The following is a 21529-nucleotide window of genomic DNA, read 5'->3' as shown; positions in this document are numbered from 1 at the left end:
CATGAAAAGGATAGTGCAGGGAGGGATAGGGCATAGGGTGTCCTTAAATGCAGACTCGATGTGCCGAATGGCCTCCTTCTGTACTGTAATTCTATGATAATCTATGATAATCAGCTCTGGGATGCCCTCTTCCACAGGCTAAGCATCAGGCTGGGATCCAGCTGTGTCCTGGGAATCCAGCAGACCTGTGACTGCTGTGTTGCCTGGGGTTCCTACCTCACCTGCTGTGCAGCAGCAGCTGTGTGATGCTCAACAGATTGTGCCTCAGAAGCCTGACCATGAACATTTCTACAGAGGTGCCTGTATCTGCGCTGGTGGAGGGTGGGGATGACAGCTTTGACACCTCAATCATGTCTTCCTTGGAGCTCCCCTAGGAGGTGTTCTCCTGGGAGGCTGGAAAGAGGGCCATCCGGGAAGGGTCGCCGCCATCAGATGCTAGACCCACGGGAGATTGGACATGTGATCAGTGGAGGGATGGGTCAGAGAGTAAGCCAATAGCAACTCACGTTTGACAGGGTCCCTTGGGTCGAGCCCGGTGGTTCCTCAGCTCTGCGGTGTCTGCCAGCCTCCGCATTGGTGGCTGCTCTGTCCTTGGCCACCGCAGGCACTTCCAGGGTCCGCTCCTCAAAGGAGGTGAAGATTCTGATGTCTGGCACATCACCGCCAGTCTGGACCCTCTCCCGGCGGTTGTGGGAGAGCTTTTACTGAGGAGACACAGAGAGGGCATCATTAGCAAAACGCATGGTTCACAGTGGTGGGAGGGTGGGTGTAAAGGAAAGGTTGGGAAGGTTGAAGAGAGAGAGGGGTGAAGGGAGGGTTGGGTGGGTAGGGAGAGGGGGTGGAGGGAGGGTTGGGGGTCGAATGGAGAGTAGATGCTCATGTGGGGGTGGAAAGCTCTCAGGGGTTGGGCTACTCACTCGAGCTGGCTAGCGTACATTGTTGACCTGTTTCCGGCACTGGGGGCCAGTCCTCCTGGTCACATCCCCGGTGTTCACAGCTGCCCCAACTCATCCCAGGCGGCACTGGCTGCCCTTTGTCTGACCCTCCAAGATTTTCGGGGAAACAGGACAACCCTCCTGGTCTCCAGGAGCCTGGCCACCTGGCCAGAACCGCATCCCCAAATCTTGGCGTCGGTCTCCTGGGTGCCATTGTTGTGAGCTGTCTGGGGTTGGCTGAGCAAGTGCAGCTTAAGTGCTGCTCGACCTTGTTAGTGGCGGGGGAGGGGGAGGTTGCTGGCGAGTGTGGTGCTGGTGAATCGGCTGATGAGTCTTCATTTGCAATGAGAAGCCCATGGGGCCTCATTAAGTGGACCAATTAAGGGCAGCCTGGTGGCACAGAGTTTAGCACTGCTGCCTCACAGTGCTGAGGACCCGGGTTTCGTCCCGGCCCTGGGTAACTGTCCATGTGGAGTTTGTGCAGTCACCCCGTGTCTGTGTGGGTTTCACCCCCACAACCCAAAAATATGCAGGGTAGAGTGAATTGACTATGCTAAATTGCCCCTTAATTGGAAAAAATAAATTGGGTATTCTAAATAAAAAGAAGTGGATCCAATTAACGGTGAATAGCATTGCTGGCCTCGCTGGTCGAGGGCTTGGGAAGCTCACGCAGTTCCCGCTCCCTACCACACTTGGAAATCTTTCCGGAAAATCCTGCCCCCAGATCCACGGTGGACGCAATGTGCTGATTAAATCGCACCCTATATTTTGTTGTAACCAGTTGAAAGTGGTTCCTTATTATAAAGTCAGCTTTAACTTCGTCCATTGAACACTTTTTGTGATAAAGACCTAATGAATTGACAGATTTGTCGTGTTTGTCGGCCGGATTCGATGAGGAGGAGGGTATTAATGGGATTATTGCGTGAGTTCAGGAGGAAGCTATCTTGGGCGGATAGATACAGCCTCTTACATCACACAAGGGAAACACTTGGAAACTGCACTGTTGTCAGTTCCTAACTGGATAAACACCAGTAAGGAACACATCAGACGCACCAGAACCATCAGCTGATGACTTTACAGAGGAGGAAGAATGAATTCTGCTCTGATCGTATTTGCCACTCTGAGTTTAATTTCAGCAAACGAACCAAAACTCAACGATATTATTTCCGCGCTGGATAAAGCAACGTCTTTCTTTGAAAGTACATATGATCGTCTCAGTGTTGATGGAGTGGCAGGATTTCGCCTGTTACAAGGTAATGAATCGGTCGTATACAATACGTCGGGATAGAAATGATGGGTTATTAGCCAGTCAATCAGGATATTGTCAGGGAGGGGATATTTTGAAACTCTGTTTATCCAGTTAGAAACTGACAACAGTGCAGTCTCCAAGTGTTCAAGATAGGGCGGTGAGCCAGTCTACCAGCATGCCTCTGATTTGGGATATCGTCACGATACAAGCTGAAAGTCAAATGTTGTGGGTTTTAATTTGGTCAACATGAGATGGAATATAGAAAAATTACAATGTTGTCTGGAGCTCTGACAAAATATGGAAATTTGTGGAAAGTTAGCGTGAAATGAAATAGACAAAGTGATGAATGATTTTGGGACGGAACTCGAATTTGATCTGGTCTCACAGTAAGAGTTGGCTGTTGGATTTAACCATCGTGGGCGCTGTGCTGTAAAACACATCATTGTTAGAACTGAAGACAGCGTGTGCAGTCTTGCTCTGGCACACATCAGTAACCAGGAACAGAGGATAATATAGAACATAGAACAGTACAGCACAGAACAGGCCCTTCGGCCCTCAATGTTGTGCCGAGCCATGATCACCCTACTCAAACCCACGTATCCACCCTATACCCGTAACCCAACAACCCCCCCCCCCTTAACCTTACTTTTATTAGGACACTACGGGCAATTTAGCATGGCCAATCCACCTAACCCGCACATCTTTGGACTGTGGGAGGAAACCGGAGCACCCGGAGGAAACCCACGCACACAGGGGGAGGACGTGCAGACTCCACACAGACAGTGACCCAGCCGGGAATCGAACCTGGGACCCTGGAGCTGTGAAGCATTTATGCTAACCACCATGCTACTCTGCTGCCCCTATAACATTGAATTTTCAACATAGACGTTTACTTCAACAATTTCTAAAGCGGGTCATCTTCAATAAATCTTAATAATTTTGAATTCTAATATCCATTTCCTTAGAACGTGAAATTAGTAAACACTTGTGAACTACAGCAGGGCTTCCAGGGTAAATTGATTTTTAAAAAAAATGAATTTAAATTATTTCATATTTCAGGTCAACATTTTTTGTCACAAATGGAAAATATAAGCTGTAACAGGTTTTAAAACAATTCGGGAGGGAGGTGGGAAAGAACAAGTGAGAAGATCTGTTGGAAGTTTGAACAGATTCAATAACAAGAGGACTGTAGCATAGTGGCTAGCACTATGGCTTCACAGCTCCAGGGTCCCAGGTTCGATTCCCGGCTTGGGTCACTCTCTGTGCAGAGGTTGTACGTTTTCACCGTGTCTGTGTGGGTTTCCTCCCTGTGCTTCCAGTTTCCTCCCACAAGACCTGAAAGACATGCTGTTAGGTAATTTGGACATTCTGAATTCTCCCTCTGTGTACCCGAACAGGTGCTGGAATGTGGCGACTTGGGGCTTTTCACAGTAACTTCATTGCAGTGTTAATGTAAGCCTGCTTGTGACAAAACAGATTATAATAAAAAGATGATGGTGCAAAGCAAAAGGAAATGTTGTTACTTGTCCATTAATATCAATGTGTATGATACCTTTACATTAGGAATATTCCAGGGTGGAGTGAGGCTCTTCACAGGGTCAACTCAACATTCCCCTGTGCTAGGCTCAGTGTGATTCACATCAAGGTGGTGCACGGTGCATCTAACCAAGACAAGGATGAGTGTTTTTTTCTCAGGAGTGGAGGGTAATTGCGAACGTTGTTCTTAGGGGCCAGCGAGTCATACCCACAAGTTCTAGTTGAAACTTGTATGTTTCTGGGTCTTCTTCTTTACAGCATGCCAGGGATTCTTGATGTTGAGCTGAAGCCTTGTCGGCATGTGGCCATTTTCCAGGTTTCGGACTCGGTGGTGCTGCAGAAGGGGGTGAAGGTAGATGTCCTCGTCTTTGTCTCGTTACTAGTCTGGAGGCAAGTTCTGCTGGGATGGAGTTTTCCCATTTTGCCCAGTACTTCTGCCTGGTTGGTTGACTTAATAGAGTTTCTATATCTAGAGAAGGTCAAGTCCACCATTAGAGGGTGGGTAGAAGGGTTCTACTCAAGATGGCAGCCATTCAGTTCCTTTTTCAGAGAGTTAGTCACCGTCAGCTGTCGAGGAGGATTAGTCTTTCTTAGTTATATGTTGAAGAGTTAGGTTTAGTGGAATTGTTAATTGTTATTGTGCAATTCATGCGTTGTTCAGTGTGCCATTATTTTGTTATAATGGAAAAAATCTTCAATAAAAATATTTAAAAAAAAAGAAATGTTCCATGGTGTACCACAGTAATATAAAACTAAAAGTCCACAGATGTGCGGGTTAGGTGGATTGGCCATGCTAAATTGCCCGTAGTGTCCTAATTAAAGTAAGGTTAAGGGGGGGGGGGGGTTGTTGGGTTACGGTTATAGGGTGGATACGTGGGTTTGAGTAGGGTGATCATGGCTCGGCACAACATTGAGGGCCGAAGGGCCTGTTCTGTGCTGTACTGTTCTATGTTCTATAAGGAGATATTGGCACAGATGATCAAAAGATTGGGCAAGAGGAGTGTCTTAAAGGAGGTAAATCAGATGGAGAGTTTCTGGTGGGAGGGGGATTCCAGTGCTTGGGGCCCAGACAGTTGAAGTCCTGGGTGCCAATGGGGGGGGGGGGGGGGGGTTGATGGAAATTGGTGAGTCAGAACTATCAAAATTCAAAATCAGTGTCTCGGAGGGTTGTGGGACTGAAGAGGATTCCAGAGATGGGGCAACAATTGGCCTCAGGGCAAAATCATTTGCTGCTGTCTGTAAATCAATGGTTAGGATCAGAAATGGTAAAACCCAATGTTGCGTCCAGAAGCCCATAAAGTGTCCAATCAAAAATCAAATTTATTGAGCTTATTTTGATATTCATTAGAATACTGTGCTAGGTAGAGAGCAGAGTGGGAGCGGAGAATGAAATAATGCATGTCCGGAAACTTGGGATCACGTTTGCAAATAGGCAAGTATACACTTTGGTTTAAACTTGTGCAAATCGATTGGGCTCATTTTGGGCTGAGGTACTTCTGCTAGAAATTTACCACCTTATTCAGCACTGAGATGAGGAGAAATCACTTCAATTAAAGGATTGTGAATTGGAATTCTCGACCCCAGAGGGTTGTGGACCCTAAATTCATTTAAGGCTGAGAGAGATGGATTTATGTTGTCACTGGAAACAAGAATTATAGGGAGAGGGCAGGAAAGTGGAGTTGAAGTCAAGATGAGCCATGATAGTACAGAATCGCAGAACAAACCTGATAGGCCAAATGGTCCACTCCTGCTTCTATTTCTTGTGCTTGTGGACTGAACAGAATATTTCCATAAAGCAATCCATAAAGTTGTACCTTGGTATACGTGTTATGGGCCAGGGTTTAGAGAACCCAAAAGTATATCATGGAGTTCACCTGACCCACAACTTTTAATAGATTGTGGTATGGGGCGTTAAGTAATGGGTTAAGAGACATTGCAATTAGTTGTCTCATTTATGTTAAGTGTTCAAATGATTGTCTCATTTATGTTAAGTGTTCAGTGATTGACACTGATATGTAAAGGGGCTTCAGGTGGACTCTGGAGCTTGTGATGATCTGTAGAGTTCTGTGCAGAGTGAGTTTGAACCATTAAAGGTGTGTTGGTGAAAAAGCAGCTGAACTCTTGCCTCTTCATACCACAGCATCTAGTACATGTTAACAATGATAGCAGAGGATGGGTGCTGTGTAAATGTGAAGGCTTGAAAGATACAGTTTTTCCAGATCAAACCAAGGAGTGAACAAAAAGGGAAACATTGCTGAACCCAAGACAAAGATAGCTGGTCCTCCCTATTTTCTGAAAGGGAATCATATGACCAATGGAGAAGTGCAGTAGTTATGTGGACTAAGGTGACTGCTTTTGGAAAGAGAAAACAAGGTATGGCATTGGCTCTTTCTTTACCATATGGCAGTAAAATCCGAAACAAAGTGCTTTCTGAGCTGGAGTTGGAAGAGTTAGACTCACAAGAAGGTCTGGCGACTTTGTTACTTTATATGGACAAGATTTATAAGAAAGATAACTTGTTAAGTGCGTATGAAGCATGGTCGGATTTTGATAAGTTCCAGAAAATGGAGGATTTATCTATGGAAGACTATATAATGGAATTTGGCAGACTATATAAAAAGCTGCAGAAACACAGGCTGGAATTTCCACAGTCTGTAATGGCCTTTAAATTACTTGACTGTGCTAGAGTGAGCAACATGGATAGGCTCCTGGTTTTGACAGGAGTTCAGTTTACAGATAACGATACCTTATTCCAACAGATGACAGCAGCTTCAAAAAAAAATTTTGGGGAAACATTCAATTCCAATGGCTCTGATGACCCAAATAGGTCAGCCTGCAATAAGGCAGAATATGCACTACTAACAGGATGGCGAAATTGTATGGCTACGAACAGGCCTCAAGACTATAAAAGAAGACCGAGACAAGGAAATTATGAAGACAGAAACCCAGTTAGAACCTACAATAGGAGGATGAACCCCAGAAATGCACGGGGCATGATAAATCGATGTTTTCGATGTGACTCACAATACCATTATGCTTTCAACTGTCCAACTCATTATGATAGAGTATTTGAAGCGACACATGACACGGAAGAGTCAGAAGAGGAAAAAGATAGTGACCAGAAAGAAGGCATTGTCCTATTAACAATCTGTTTTACGCCGGTAATGAGGGTGTTGGTTGCAGAATCTTTTAACTGTGCTGTATTGGACAGTGGCTGCACATCTACTGTGTGTGGGATTGACTGGTTAAAATATTATCTGGACTCATTGGATGCTGAAAATCGTAACAAGGTTAAGGAATTTAAAAGTTCCACAAGTTTCAGGTTTGGGGATGATAATACTCTGAAGTCGCTGAAAAGAGTGGTGATCCCATGCAATATTGCTGGAGTGAATCATTTTATTAGCACGGATGTTGTATCAAGTGAGATACCTTTGCTTCTGAGCAGACCGTTGATGAAGAATGCATACATTAAGCTGCGTAATAAGAAGTCTTACAACACCAGGTTAAAGTCCAACAGGTTTGTTTCAAACACGAGCTTTCGGAGCACGGCTCCTTCTTCAGGTGAATTCACCTGAAGAAGGAGCCGTGCTCCGAAAGCTCGTGTTTGAAACAAACCTGTTGGACTTTAACCTGGTGTTGTAAGACTTCTTACTGTGCTCACCCCAGTCCAACGCCGGCATCTCCACATCATACATTAAGCTGGATATGGAAAGACAGTGGACTTACAATTTACACAGTCGGGACATTATTGTATTCCATTATTGACAAATAATGTTTCAAGTAGAGTGGTTAAGGATGTATTAATGACAGTTGATAATGCGACTTTAGCTGGTAAAAAGCTTATTGTAGTAAAACTGCATAGGCAATTTGCACATCCGTCTCCTCGGAAGCTGAAAAATTTATTAAAGGATGCAGCGGTAAGGGATGATGACTATTCTAAGCTGATAGAACAGGTTAGTGATCGCTGTGAAGTGTGCAGGAAGTATAGAAGGACACCAGCACGACCGATAGTAACCCTACCTTTGGCCAGGGATTTTAATGACATTGTGGCCATGGACCTTAGATCTGGAATAAGGAAATAATATATTTATTTTGCATTTTGTAGATTTAGCTACCAGATTTAGTCAATCAACGATTGTACGAAGTAAAGAAAAGAGAGTAATTTTGGACAAAATTGTGGAAAAATGGATCGGGACAGGAATGGGTCCACCAGCAAAATTCTTTACGGACAATGGGGGAGAATTTGCTAATGATGAGTTTAGGGATATGTGTGAAAACATGAATATCAGAGTTATGAACATGGCTGCCGAAAGCCCGTTTAGTAATGGTGTCTGCGAAATAAATCATGCTGTTATCGTGATGACATGCTTCGGAAAATTTTGGGAGATCGACCAAACTGCATGCTGAATTCAGCTTTAGCATGGGCGGTACATGCAAAGAACTCATTGCAGATGGTTGGGGGCTATAGTCCTTATCAACTAGTGTTTGGTAGAAATCCTAAAATTCCCTCCATTTTGGATGACCAGCCTCCAGCTTGGGAAGGGACTACAATTAGCTCAGGTTTTGCTGAACATTTAAATGCATTACATAGCAGTAGAAAACTGCGTGTTTAGGCAGCACGGTAGCATTGTGGATAGCACAATCGCTTCACAGCTCCAGGGTCCCAGGTTCGATTCCGGCTTGAGTCACTGTCTGTGCGGAGTCTGCACATCCTCCCCGTGTGTGCGTGGGTTTCCTCCGGGTGCTCCGGTTTCCTCCCACAGTCCAAAGATGTGCAGGTTAGGTGGATTGGCCATGCTAAATTGCCCTTAGTGTCCAAAATTGACCTTAGTGTTGGGTGGGGTTACTGGGTTGTGGGGATAGGGTGGAGGTGTTGACCTTGGGTGGGATGCTCTTTCCAGGAGCCGGTGCAGACTCGATGGGCCGAATGACCTCCTTCGGCATTGTAAATTCTATGTAAGAAAAGCTTTTTTGGAAGCAGAAGTCTCTGAAAGAATTCGCAGAGCTTTAAGACATAATGTACGGCCATCAGATGCCGTCTTTCAACAAGGAGAAATGGTATACTATAAGAGAGACAATTCTAATGAATGGAAAAGCCTAGGGAAGATCATAGGCATAGATGGCAAAACATTTATTTTGCAACATGGTAATCAAACTGTTAGGGCACATTCATCAAGGATAATGGGTACCGATTACAAATTTTCAAATTTAGACAGAACTCTCTTATAGTATACCATTTCTCCTTGTTGAAAGACGGAATGTGTTACAGACCTATGAGGACCAGTTAACTGATATAGACAGGGTTTCTGTGGAGGAACACGACACTTCTGATAAATTAGATCAGGCCATTTTTCCGAAAGGGCAACTGCCAAACATTGGTACAAAAGTGACATACTTGCCTGAAGGGTCTAGTCAATGGAAGGATGCAACTGTTATTAGTAGAGCAGGGAAGGCCACTGGAAAGTATAAACATTGGTTGAATGTACAGCATTCAGGGGAGGAAGTTAAGACAACGGATTGGGAAAACGAAGATCAAAAATGGAGGGCACAGAAACGCAGTGCTAGTTCAGATAGTACATTGGATAGTGAACAGGTTCGCAGGAAAAGGTCGAGAATTATTGAAAGGACATCCCGCTGCAGAAGAGAAAGATCATGCAGTAGCAGTACAGAACGAGACACCAGGCAGGAAAGGGGACATAGTTTATCAAGATCTCGGAACAGGAGTAAGACTACGAATACTAATAGAAGTAGGAGCCCACATGCATGTGAGATTTTGGTGGCTTCAAATAAATTAGATGAAAAAGTTATCAAAGATGCTAAACAGAAAGAATTGCATAGTTGGAGTGAATTTGGGGTATACACGGAAGTACCGGATAGGGGACAAAAAGCTCTATCCCACAGATGGATTTGTACAGAAAAGGTTCTTCCAGATGGAACTTATAAGGCAAAGGCCAGGCTTGTGGCAAGGGGATTTGAAGAAAACTTAGAAGATTAAGATTTAAGAGTAGATTCACCTACAGCAGGAAAGGTTATTTTAAAGATCTTCTTGGCTCTATTAGCCACAAAGGCATAGGACTGCAAATCTATAGATATAAAAGCTGCCTTTTTGCAGGGGCATCAGCTCCAGAGAGACATTTTTCTCCGTCCTCCTAAAGAAGCAGCGAACACAGAAGGGGTAGTGTGGAAGTTGAACAAATGTGTATATGGATTAAATGATACATCTAGAGTGTGGTACTTTTCGGTAAGGTCAGTCTTGTTAAAGTTAAGCTGTTGCCAGGTGAAAGCAGATCCTGCAATGTTTTACTGGCACTATAAAGGAAATCTTGCTGGCATCTTCATGAGGCATGTCGATGATTTTTTTGTGGGGTGGGACTAGTGATTTTGAAGCTATTGTAATCTCTGGTTTGAGGAAAGAATTCAGGGTTGGAAGTCGGGCTTCCGGTGCATTTAAATATATTGGTTTGGAAATCGGACAGACTCCGTTAGGGGCAACTTTACGTCAGCAATCTTACTTGGAAAGCATCAGTCCAATAGCAATTAGTCGTGGCCGGGTTTCACAAAAAGACGCAATGTTTTCGAAGATAGAAAAAGAGCAACTGCGAAGTATAATTGGGCAACTGAACTGGTTAGGAAGACAGACTAGACCGGATGTGAGTTTTGATGTTTTAGAGTTGAGTACAAAGGTGAATGATCCCAAAGTGGAAGATATTTGGGCAGCAGGGTAGCATGGTGGTTAGCATAAATGCTTCACAGCTCCAGGGTCCCAGGTTCGATTCCCGGCTGGGTCACTGTCTGTGTGGAGTCTGCACGTCCTTCCCCTGTGTGCGTGGGTTTCCTCCGGGTGCTCCGGTTTCGTCCCACAGTCCAAAGATGTGCGGGTTAGGTGGATTGGCCATGCTAAATTGCCCGTAGTATCCTAATAAAAGTAAGGTTAAGGGGGGGGGGTTTGTTGGGTTACAGGTATAGGGTGGATACGTGGGTTTGAGTAGGGTGATCATGGCCCGGCACAACATTGAGGGCCGAAGGGCCTGTTCTGTGCTGTACTGTTCTATGTTCTATGTTCTATGTTCTACATAATAAGAGCAAATAAAGTGTTGGTCAAACTAAAAATGCAGGATTGTGTTTTGAAGTTCCCTGTTTTAGGTGATCCTAGGCATTTGAAACTCATAGTAGTGATGCGTCCTATGCAAATTTATGTGATGGAGTTTCAGGCGCAGGAGGTTTTATAAGTTTTCTTTTTGGGAACAATGGTAAATGTTGTCCTCTTGTGTGGGAAACAAAGAAAATAAGGAGAGTGGTCAAAAGCACTTTGGCTGCTGAGACATTAAACTTAGTGGAAGCGGTGGATATGGCCTTTTATATAAGTCAGATATTGACAGAAATTTTGGGATTAGAGGATATAGGTAATATACCTATTGACTGTCACATTGACAATAAATCTCTGTGGGAAAATGTGCACTCTACAAAAAGTGTCAATGAAAAGAGGTTACGGATAGACATCGCAAGTTTAAAGCAGATAGAACATAGAATAGAACACTACAGCGCAGTACGGGCCCTTCGGCCCTCGATGTTGCGCCGACCTGTGAAACCATCTGAAGCCTATCTGACCTACACTATTCCATTTTCATCCATATGTCTATCCAGTGACCACTTAAATACCCTTAAAGTTGGCGAGTCTACTACTGTTGCAGGCAGGGCGTTCCACACCCCTACTACTCTCTGAGTAAAGAAACTGCCTCTGACATCTGTCCTATATCTCTCACCCCTCAATTTAAAGCTATGTCCCCTCGTGTTGGTCATCACCATCCGAGGAAAAAGACTCTCACTGTCCACCCTATCTAACCCTCTGACTATCTTATATGTCTCTATTAAGTCACCTCTCAGCCTTCTCCTCTCTAATGAAAACAACCTCAATTCCCTGAGCCTTTCCTCGTAAGACCTTCCCTCCATACCAGGCAACATCCTAGTAAATCTCCTCTGAACCCTTTCCAAAGCTTCCACATCCTTCCTATAATGGGTGACCAGAACTGCACGCAGTACTCCAGGTGTGGCCGCACCAGAGTTATGTACAGCTGCAGCATGACCTTGTGGTTCCGAAACTCAATCCCCCTGCTTATAAAGGCTAGCACACCATATGCCTTCTTAACAGCCCTATTAACCTGGGTGGCAACTTTCAGGGATTTATGTACCTGGATGCCGAGATCTCTCTGTTCATCTACACTACCAAGAATCTTGCCATTAGCCCAGTACTCTGCATTCCTGTTACTCCTTCCAAAGTGAACCACCTCACACTTTTCCGCATTAAACTCCATCTGCCACCTCTCAGCCCAGCTCTGCAGCTTATCTATGTCCCTCTGTATCCTATAACATCCTTCAGCACTATCCACAACTCCACCGACCTTCGTGTCCTCTGCAAATTTACTAACCCATCCTTCTACACCCTCTTCCAGGTCATTTATAAAAATGACAAACAGCAGTGGCCCCAAAACAGATCCTTGCGGTACACCACTAGTAACTGAACTCCAGGATGAACATTTGCCATCAACCACCACCCTCTGTCTTCTTTCAGCTAGCCAATTACTGATCCAAACCGCTAAATCACCTTCAATTCCATACTTCCTTATTTTCTGCAATAGCCTACCGTGGGGAACCTTATCAAACGCCTTACTGAAATCCATATACACCACATCAACAGCTTTACCCTGATCCACCTGTTTGGTCACCTTCTCAAAAAACTCAATAAGGTTTGTGAGACATGACCTACCCTTCACAAAACCGTGTTGAGTATCACTAATCAACTTGTTCTTTTCAAGATGATTATAAACCCTATCTCTTATAACCTTTTCCAACATTTTACCCACAACCGAAGTAAGGCTCACAGGTCTATAATTACCAGGGTTGTCTCTACTCCCCTTCTTGAACAAGGGGGCAACATTTGCTATCCTCCAGTCTTCCGGCACTATTCCTGTCGACAAAGACGACATAAAGATCAAGGACAAAGGCTCAGCAATCTCCTCCCTGGCTTCCCAGAGAATCCTAGGATAAATCCCATCTGGCCCAGGGGACTTATCTATTTTGACATTTTCTAAAATTGCTAACACCTCCTCCTTTTGAACCTCAATTCCATCTAGCCTGGTCGACTGAACCTGAGTGTTCTCCTCGACAACATTGTCTTTCTCCAGTGTAAACACTGACGAAAAATATCCATTTAATGCTTCCCCTATCTCCTCTGATTCCACACACAACTTTCCACTACTATCCTTGATTGGCCCTAATCTTACTCGAGTCATTCTTTTGTTCCTGATATACCTATAGAAAGCCTTAGGGTTTTCCTTGATCCTATCCGCCACCGACTTTTCGTGTCCTCTCCTCGCTCTTCTTAACTCTCCCTTTAGGTCCTTCCTGGCTAACTTGTAACTCTCAAGTGCCCTAACTGAGCCTTCATGTCTCATCCTAACATAAGCCTTCTTCTTCCTCTTGACAAGTGCTTCAACTTCCTTAGTAAACCACGGCTCCCTTGCTCGACAACTTCCTCCCTGCCTGACAGGTACATACTTATCAAGGACACGCAGTAGCTGTTCTTTGAAAAAGCTCCACATTTCGATTGTACCCATCCCCTGCAGTTTCCTTCCCCATCCTATACCTCCTAAATCTTGCCGAATAGCATCATAATTGCCTTTCCCCCAGCTATAATTCTTGCCTTGCGGTATATACCTATCCCTGCCCATTGCTAAAGTAAACATAACCGAGTTGTGATCACTATCACCAAAGTGCTCACCTACATCTAAATCTAACACCTGGCCGGGTTCATTACCCAGTACCAAATCCAATGTGGCCTCGCCCCTTGTTGGCCTGTCTACATACTGTGTCAGAAAGCCCTCCTGCACACACTGCACAAAAACTGACCCATCTATAGTACTCGAACTATAGTATTTCCAGTCAATATTTGGAAAGTTAAAGTCCCCCATAACAACTACCCTGTTACTCTCGCTCCTGTCAAGAATCATCTTTGCAATCCTTTCCTCTAAATCTCTGGGACTATTCGGAGGTCTATAGACAACTCCCAACAGGGTGACCTCTCCTCTACTGTTCCTAACCTCGGCCCATACTGCCTCAGTAGACGAGTCCTCAAGCGTCCTTTCTACCGCCGTAATACTTTCCTTGATTAACAATGCCACACCCCCCCCCTCTTTTACCATCTTCTCTGTTCTTACAGAAACATCTAAATCCTGGAAACTGCAACAACCATTCCTGTCCCTGCTCTACCCATGTCTCCGAAATCGCCACAACATCGAGATCCCAGGTACCAACCCATGCTGCAAGCTCACCCACCTTATTCCGGATGCTCCTGGCGTTGAAGTAGACACACTTCAAACCAGCGTCCTGCTTGCCGGTGCCCTCTTTCGAACTTTTAACCCTATCCCTGACCTCACTACTCTCAACATCCTGTACACTGGGACTACAATTTAGGTTCCCATCCCCCTGCTGAATTAGTTTAAACCCCCCCGAAGAGCACTAGCAAATCTCCCTCCCAGGATATTGGTACCCCTCTGGTTCAGGTGAAGACCATCCTGTTTGTAGAGGTCCCACCTACCCCAGAATGAGCCCCAATTATCCAGGAAACCAAAACCCTCCCTCCTGCACCATCCCTGTAGCCACATGTTCAACTCCTCTCTCTCCTTATTTCTTACTTCGCTAGCACGTGGCACGGGTAACAACCCAGAGATAACAACTCTGTTTGTTCTAGCTCTCAGCTTCCACCCTAGCTCCCTGAATTTCTGTCTCAAATCCCCATCTCTCTCTGTTGGACAGAGGGGAAATAACAAAAATTAAATGGTTTGACAGTAGCTATCAACTGTCAGACTGTTTCACGAAAAGAGGGGCCAGTTCACAGAAACTTTTAGATATCGTGAATGAAGGGCGCCTGTTTCTGTGAATGTTTTTTTTTCTTCTACTTAAAAAAAAAAGGGGGAATCAGGTGTGTGTTTTAGTTTCTTCAAATTTTAGTTTCTTGAAATTTTGTTTTTACCTAATTGTTTTTTTTCTCCAAGGAAGGGGAGACTGTTAAGTAGTGGGTTAAGAGACATTGCAATTAGTTGTCTCATTTATGTTAAGTGTTCAGTGATTGTCTCATTTATGTTAAGTGTTCAATGATTGACACTGATATGTAAAGGGGCTTCAGGTGGACTCTGGAGCTTTTGATGATCTGTAGAGTTCTGTGCAGAGTGAGTTTGAACCATTAAAGGTGTGTTGGGGAAAAAGGAGCTGAACTCTTGCCTCTTCATACCACAGCATCTAGTACATGTTAACATGGGGAGCACATGGCCCACTCTACAGGTGTGGTACAGCAGAAATGGAAAAGTATTTTTTTCAAGCAAAACAATGTTTATTCTATGGACTCAAGTTAACCTTTTTAAAACATACAGTGAACATCTCAACAACCATTCAAATACAACCCCCAAAGAATACAACACTAAGTAATCCTTAATAAATTCCCAAACAACATTCAGAAGACAAAAGACCCTTTTTACACAACGATCGGGTTTAAATTCACTATAGAGAGCAGTTACTACTTTGAAAATCCCAAATGACCATTCATAAGCTTGCAGAGAGTTATACACATCCTGCTGTGATTTCAGCTTCTCCAAAACTAAAATGAAACCAAACCCACCCTGCAGCAAAAAGACTAAAGCGAAAGTAAAAAGCTGACAGATAGCCCAGCTCCACCCACTCGCTGACATCACTGCAGTAATAAACACCCATTTCTTAAAGGTACTCTCACTACAGATACCTATATACACACCCATTTATAAACACTCATTTCTTAAAGGTACTCTAACATGACATCTTCCCCAAGAAAAAAAAATAAACCATCAACTTCAAGATGGTTTCATTTTTCACATTTTCACCATCCTTTAAAAAACGCACACAGTAAATATATTTTTTCGTTTCAAAAAACAACACACGCAAACAGGTATAATAATATAGTCCATTTTTGTTCTTCTTCCTCCAACTGAAATCCTTCTCAACTGACATCTCTTTGAACAACAAGGTCTTTGCACGGTTCATCTATTTCTCTACCCCTCGGCATTTCTCTTCAAAGTCAGATACTTCAGTTCAATCTGATCATAGGGTCCCTTGTAATTTTCCAACACAGGAACATTGGTTACCACAGCTTTCAGGCAGTCAAATGCCTCTTGAAACTCCGCTGTCCATTGAAATTTTTGACGTTTCTTCAGCAAGTCCATCAGTGGAGCAAACACGCGACAAAACCTTTGCACAAATGTTCGATCAAATCCACTCATGCCAAGAAATCGCATTATTTCCCTTCGTCTTGAGGGTATCCCTGGAAACTCCTCAAGGAAAGTGACTTGGACTTTTCCAAATTCACTATTGTCTAGGTTTACCACCAAAGCCGCCTCCTGAAGTCGATCAAATAACTCCCATCAGATGTTTTAAATGTTCTTTCCATGTCTGGCTGAAAATTATCAGATCGTCGATGTATACCGCACAATTGGGTAATCCTGAACCAACTTTGTTAGTTAACCGTTGAAATGTGGCTGGGGCGCTTTTCATGCCAAATGGCATAACTTTGAATTGGTATATACCATATGGAGACACAAAAGCTGAAATCTCCTTCGCCCTGCTGGATAAAGATACGTGCCAGTAACCTTTAAGTAAATCCAGTTTAGAAATAAAAGCTGATTGTCCCACTTTCTCAATGCAATCCTCCGAATGTGGGATAGGATAAGAGTCCGTTCTTGTAACTGCATTAACCTTTCTATAGTCCACACACAACCATTGGGTACTGTCTGGTTTAGGTACCATCACAATGTGTGAGCTCCATTGGCTGCAACCCACTTCAATTATGCCATTTTTAAGCATACTCACAATCTCTTTGTTAACCTATGCCAATTTTAAAGGGTTCAGTCTATATGGATGTTGTTTGATTGGAACAGCATTTTCCACATCTACATCATGTAGTGCCATTTTAGTACTTGCCAATTTATCGCTGCAAACTTGCCCACGTGATATCAATAACACTTTCAGGTCAGTCCGTTTTTCCTCTGGAAGGTAACTTAACAATTTATCCCAATTTTTAAGAACATCCTCATTTTCCAATTTTATTTGAGGTATGTCAAATTCACAGTCATCTGGATTTGGTTCATCACTTTGAGTTAGAATCATTAAACCCTCCTCCTTTTTCTCTCCTTCCCTTTCAAAGTGCCTTTTAAGCAGATTCACATGACACACTTTGTGAGTTTTCTTCTATCTGGCTTTTTTACCACATCATTTTACCACGTAATTTCCTTTCAATATGATAAGGTCCACAAAACTTTGCTTTTAAAAGTTCACCTACCACTGATAACAATACTAAAACTTTATCACCACTGACAAAACTATGAACTTTGGATTTCTTGTCTGCGACCCGTTTCATCCCATTTTGTGCAACTTTTAAATGTTGTCTAGCCAATTCACCTGCTCTATTTAATCAATCCCTAAAATTTGACACACAATCCAATAAAGTAATTTTCGATTTCTCACTCACCAATTTTTCCTTAATCAATTTAAGTGGTCCTCTTACCACAGGACCAAAAATTAGTTCAAAAGGACTGAATTTGGTTGACTCATTAGGTGCATCCCTAATTACAAACAGTACGAATGGAATTCCTTTATCCCAATCCTCTGGATAATTGTGACAATAAGCCCTTAACATTGTCTTTAATGTCTGATGCCACCTTTCTAATGCTCCCTGCGACTCTGAATGGTACGCAGTTGATTAAAATTGTTTTATTCCAAAGCTATCCATAACTTCTTTGAATAACCTTGAGGTAAAATTCTATCCTTGATCTGATTGTATTTCTGTGGGTAGTCCATATCTAGTAAAGAATTTAAGTAATTCCTCCACAATCTTTTTTGCTGTAATATTACGTACTGGAATGGCCTCTGGAAACCTAGTAGACACATCCATTATCGCCAAAAGATATTGATTCTCACTTTTCTTTTTGGGAAGCGGTCCTATGCAATCAATTAAGACCCTTGTAAAAGGTTCCTCAAATGCTGGAATGGGTATTAAGGGCGCTGGTTTTATCACTGCTTGAGGTTTCCCTATCACTTGACATGTGTGACATGATTGACAAAATTTAACTACATCTTTAGGTAGTCCAGGCCAATAAAAATGTTTCTGTATTTTAGCTTGAGTTTTCCTTATTCCCAAATGACCTCCCACTGGTACCTCATGTGCAACTCGCAACACCTCCTTTCTATACCCTATCGGCAATACTACTTGATGAACATCTGCCCACTTTTCATCCGCCTGCATATGTAAAGGTCTCCATTTTATCATCAAGACATCACTTTTACGGTGATAACACTCTGGTATACACTCAGATTCCTCTTCCGTGTATGCTTTCTGATACATCCGTTTTATTTCTATGTCTTTCTGTTGTAATTCCGCCAATTTTCCTGAACTAAAAATATCCGCCTCATTCTCCACCTATTCTTGTTCTTTTTCAATAATCTGATCAAAAATAGTTTCTGATAATTGCACTTCACTTCATCTTCACTCTTTGATTTCTCCTCTTGTCTTAACCTGTGACTTTGCGACCTTGTCACTACACAATCCAAAAAATCCCAGGATACTCGTCCTCCGACAGTTCAGTTGTCTGATTTTCCACTGGCATATCAACCACAGTAGGTATCACTCCCACCTGCGATCCAGCTATATCATTACCCAAGATAAACTGTATTCCTGGACAAGATAGTTTCTCTATTACTCCTACTACCACTTCACCACTCTTCACTGGACTTTCCAACCTTACCTTTCTAATGGAACACTACTCCTCTCACCCTGAATTCCACATATTACCATCTTTTCTGGCAATATTCTTCCCAAACTACATAACTCCTCATCTCTTTCCATTAAAGATTTACTAGCTCCCGTATCTCTTAAAATTGTGACTTCTTTACCTGTTCCTCCTGATACATAAACCTTACCTACACAAGTAAATTCTTTAATGAGATCTGGCACCTTCTTATCAATCACCTCTTGATCAGGCTGTACAATCTTTTGTACCTCCTTCGCTTCACTTGGAATTTCCTTTACCACTTTAACAAATCCCACTGTCTTATCCTGTTTTACCACATCAGCCTTCCAGTGCTTTTCTTCAACCACCAGCAGTGTGATTTTACATGGCCTAGTTTATTACAGTGAAAACATTTGAAACTTTTCATTTAATAATAATAATAATAATAATAATAATAGCTGATTGTCACAAAGTAGGCTTCAATGAAGTTACTGTGAAAAGCCCCCAGTCGCCACATTCCCGCACCTGTTCGGGGAGGCTGGTACGAGAATTGAACCCACGCTGCTGCCTTGTTCTGCATTACAAGCCAGCTCTTTTGCCCACTGTGCTAAACCAGCCATTTTCTTTTCCACCCTCATGGATTTCTTTTTTAATCTGAGGTACACTCTCCTTATTATCTCCCATCAGATCACCTTTACCTTTACCATTTGAGTATTTCTCATGTCCCCAGTTTCTATCCCTCACCGGCTGAAACTGATGTCGGAAACCAAGCTTTGATTTATGAATCATCTTTCATAATTCATAATCATCTGGCATTTCTGCTGCTAATCTCACAGCTTTAACCCTCTGCTCTTCCACATGAGTTCTCACAACATCAGGAATTGAATTTTTAAACTCCTCCAAAAGTATAATTTCTCTGAGAGCTTCATACGTTTGGTCTATGTTAAAAGCCCTTATCCACTTATCAAAATTACTATTTGATCCTTTCAAACTCCATGTATGTTTGACCAAAATTTTTCCTTGCATTTCTAAACCTTTGTCTGTAAGTTTCAGGCACTAGTTCATATGCACCAAAGATGGATTTTTTCCCCCTCCTCATACGTCCCAGATACCTCCTCTGGTAGTGATGCAAACACTTCACTAGCCCTACCTACCAGCTTTGTTTGAATCAGTAATACCCACATGTCCTGTGTCCATTTCATTTGTTTAGCCACCTTCTCAAATGAAATGACCTTCTCATCAAACCTTGGCAATGCTTGGACATATTTAAATAGATCCCCACCAAGCCTTCGACTTTGACGCTCCTTCTCACTATCCTCATCACTATCCTCAAACTGCACATTTCCCTATAAATCAGCTAATTTTAACTGACTGTCATGTTTCATGGCCTTTTTCTGAAGTTCAAACTCTCTCTCTCTCTCTTTTTCCTCTAACTCTTTCGTATTCAAGCTGCTTTAATTCTTTCTCACGTTCCATTTGTTTAATTTGTAACTGAAATTTTGCCATTTCCAATGAGTCAAACTGTATCTTAGGCAATTTTAAATGCTTCGCCACCGCCATAATTACCTCACCTTTTCCCTTTCTGTCAGGCAATGTTAACTGCAATGTTTTTCGCCAAATCTAACAGTCTGCTTTTAGTCTCAGTCCATAATGTACTGCGTGTGACCATCACCACCCCCAAAAACGTCCGAGCCTCTGAATGAGCCATTGTCCACAACACACTCCCTACTTAAACTGAAATACCAGACTTGAAAAGCAACCACAATATGCTCACCCCTCACTGTCTTTAAGTTCACTAAGCCAATAGAATAGATAGACTTTTATCCCCCTCAAGCCCCCAATTTGTTATGAGCCAGGGTTTAGAGGACCCCAAAGTGTATCACGTAGTTCACCTGACCCACAACTTTTACTAGATTATGGTATGGGTAGCACACGGCCCACTCTACAGGTGTGGTACAGCAGAAATGGAAAAGTATTTTTTTCAAGCAAAACAATGTTTATTCTATGAACTCAAGTTAACCTTTTTGAAACATACAGTGAACATCTTAGCAACCATTAATTCAAATTCAACCCCCAAAGAATACAGCACTAGGTAATCCTTAATAAATTCCCAAACAACATTCAGAAGGAAAAAGACCCTTTTAACACAAAGATCAGGTTTAAATTCACTATTGAGAGCAATTACCACTTTTAAAATCCCAAATGAACATTCATAAGCTTGCAGAGATTCACACACATCCTGCTGTGATTTCAGCTTCTCCAAAACTAAAATGAAACCAAACCCACCCTGCAGCAAAAGCCTATAGCAAAAGTAAAAAGCTGACAGACAGCCCAGCTCCACCCACTCACTGCAGTAATAAACACCCATTTCTTAAAGGTACTCTCACTACAGATACTTATATACACACCCATTTATAAACACCTATTTCTTAAAGGTACTCTCACATGACACACTTGACAATAAACAAATCCATAAAGCAATCACCCACACTGTGTTTAGTCTTAAAGGCATTGTGAGCAGCAAATACAATATTAAATGGCACCAAATGGCAACAAAGAGAAAATGCTGGAAAATCTCAGCAGGTCTGGCAGCATCTGCAGGGAGAGAAAAGAGCTACTGTTTCAAGTCCTGATAACCTTTTTCTATCCCTACCTCAGCACTGCTGCCTCACAGGCCAGGGACTCGGCTTCGATTCTGGCCTTGGGTCACTGTCTTTATGGACAAAGATCAAAGAACAATACAGCAGAGGAACAGGCCCTTCGGCCCTCCAAGCCTGTACCAGTCATGATACTAACCTTGGCAAAACCCTCAGCACTTCTTTTTGTGCAGTATCCATCTATCCGTCTATCCGCGATTGTTTCCTAGAACAGTATGTAATGGAACCTACGAGGGAACAAGCGGTCCTAGATCTTGTCCTTTGTAATGAGACAGGATTGATTCATGATCGCATAGTTAGGGATCCTCTCGGAAGGAGCGATCACAATATGGTGGAATTTAAAAT

The 21529-nt window shown here is 42.9% G+C and overlaps 1 protein-coding gene across 1 annotated transcript in view; it reads left to right on the top strand.

Annotated features, from left to right (window-relative positions):
• The first annotated feature begins 1675 nt into the window (after window positions 1-1675).
• Window positions 1676-21529, top strand: part of c15h16orf89 (chromosome 15 C16orf89 homolog) — a 143179-nt gene continuing 123325 nt past the window's right edge. Inside the window, exon 1 of the mRNA XM_038820879.1 lies at window positions 1676-2188. Coding sequence (XP_038676807.1) covers window positions 2026-2188 — 163 coding nt within the window. The 5' untranslated portion in view covers window positions 1676-2025. The remainder of the gene's footprint in view (window positions 2189-21529) is intronic.

Source organism: Scyliorhinus canicula, chromosome 15, assembly GCF_902713615.1.
Source record: "Scyliorhinus canicula chromosome 15, sScyCan1.1, whole genome shotgun sequence".
Classification (NCBI taxonomy): domain Eukaryota; kingdom Metazoa; phylum Chordata; class Chondrichthyes; order Carcharhiniformes; family Scyliorhinidae; genus Scyliorhinus; species Scyliorhinus canicula.
The sequence above is the reverse complement of the archived record's forward strand: the minus strand, read 5'-3'. Positions and strand labels throughout refer to the sequence as shown.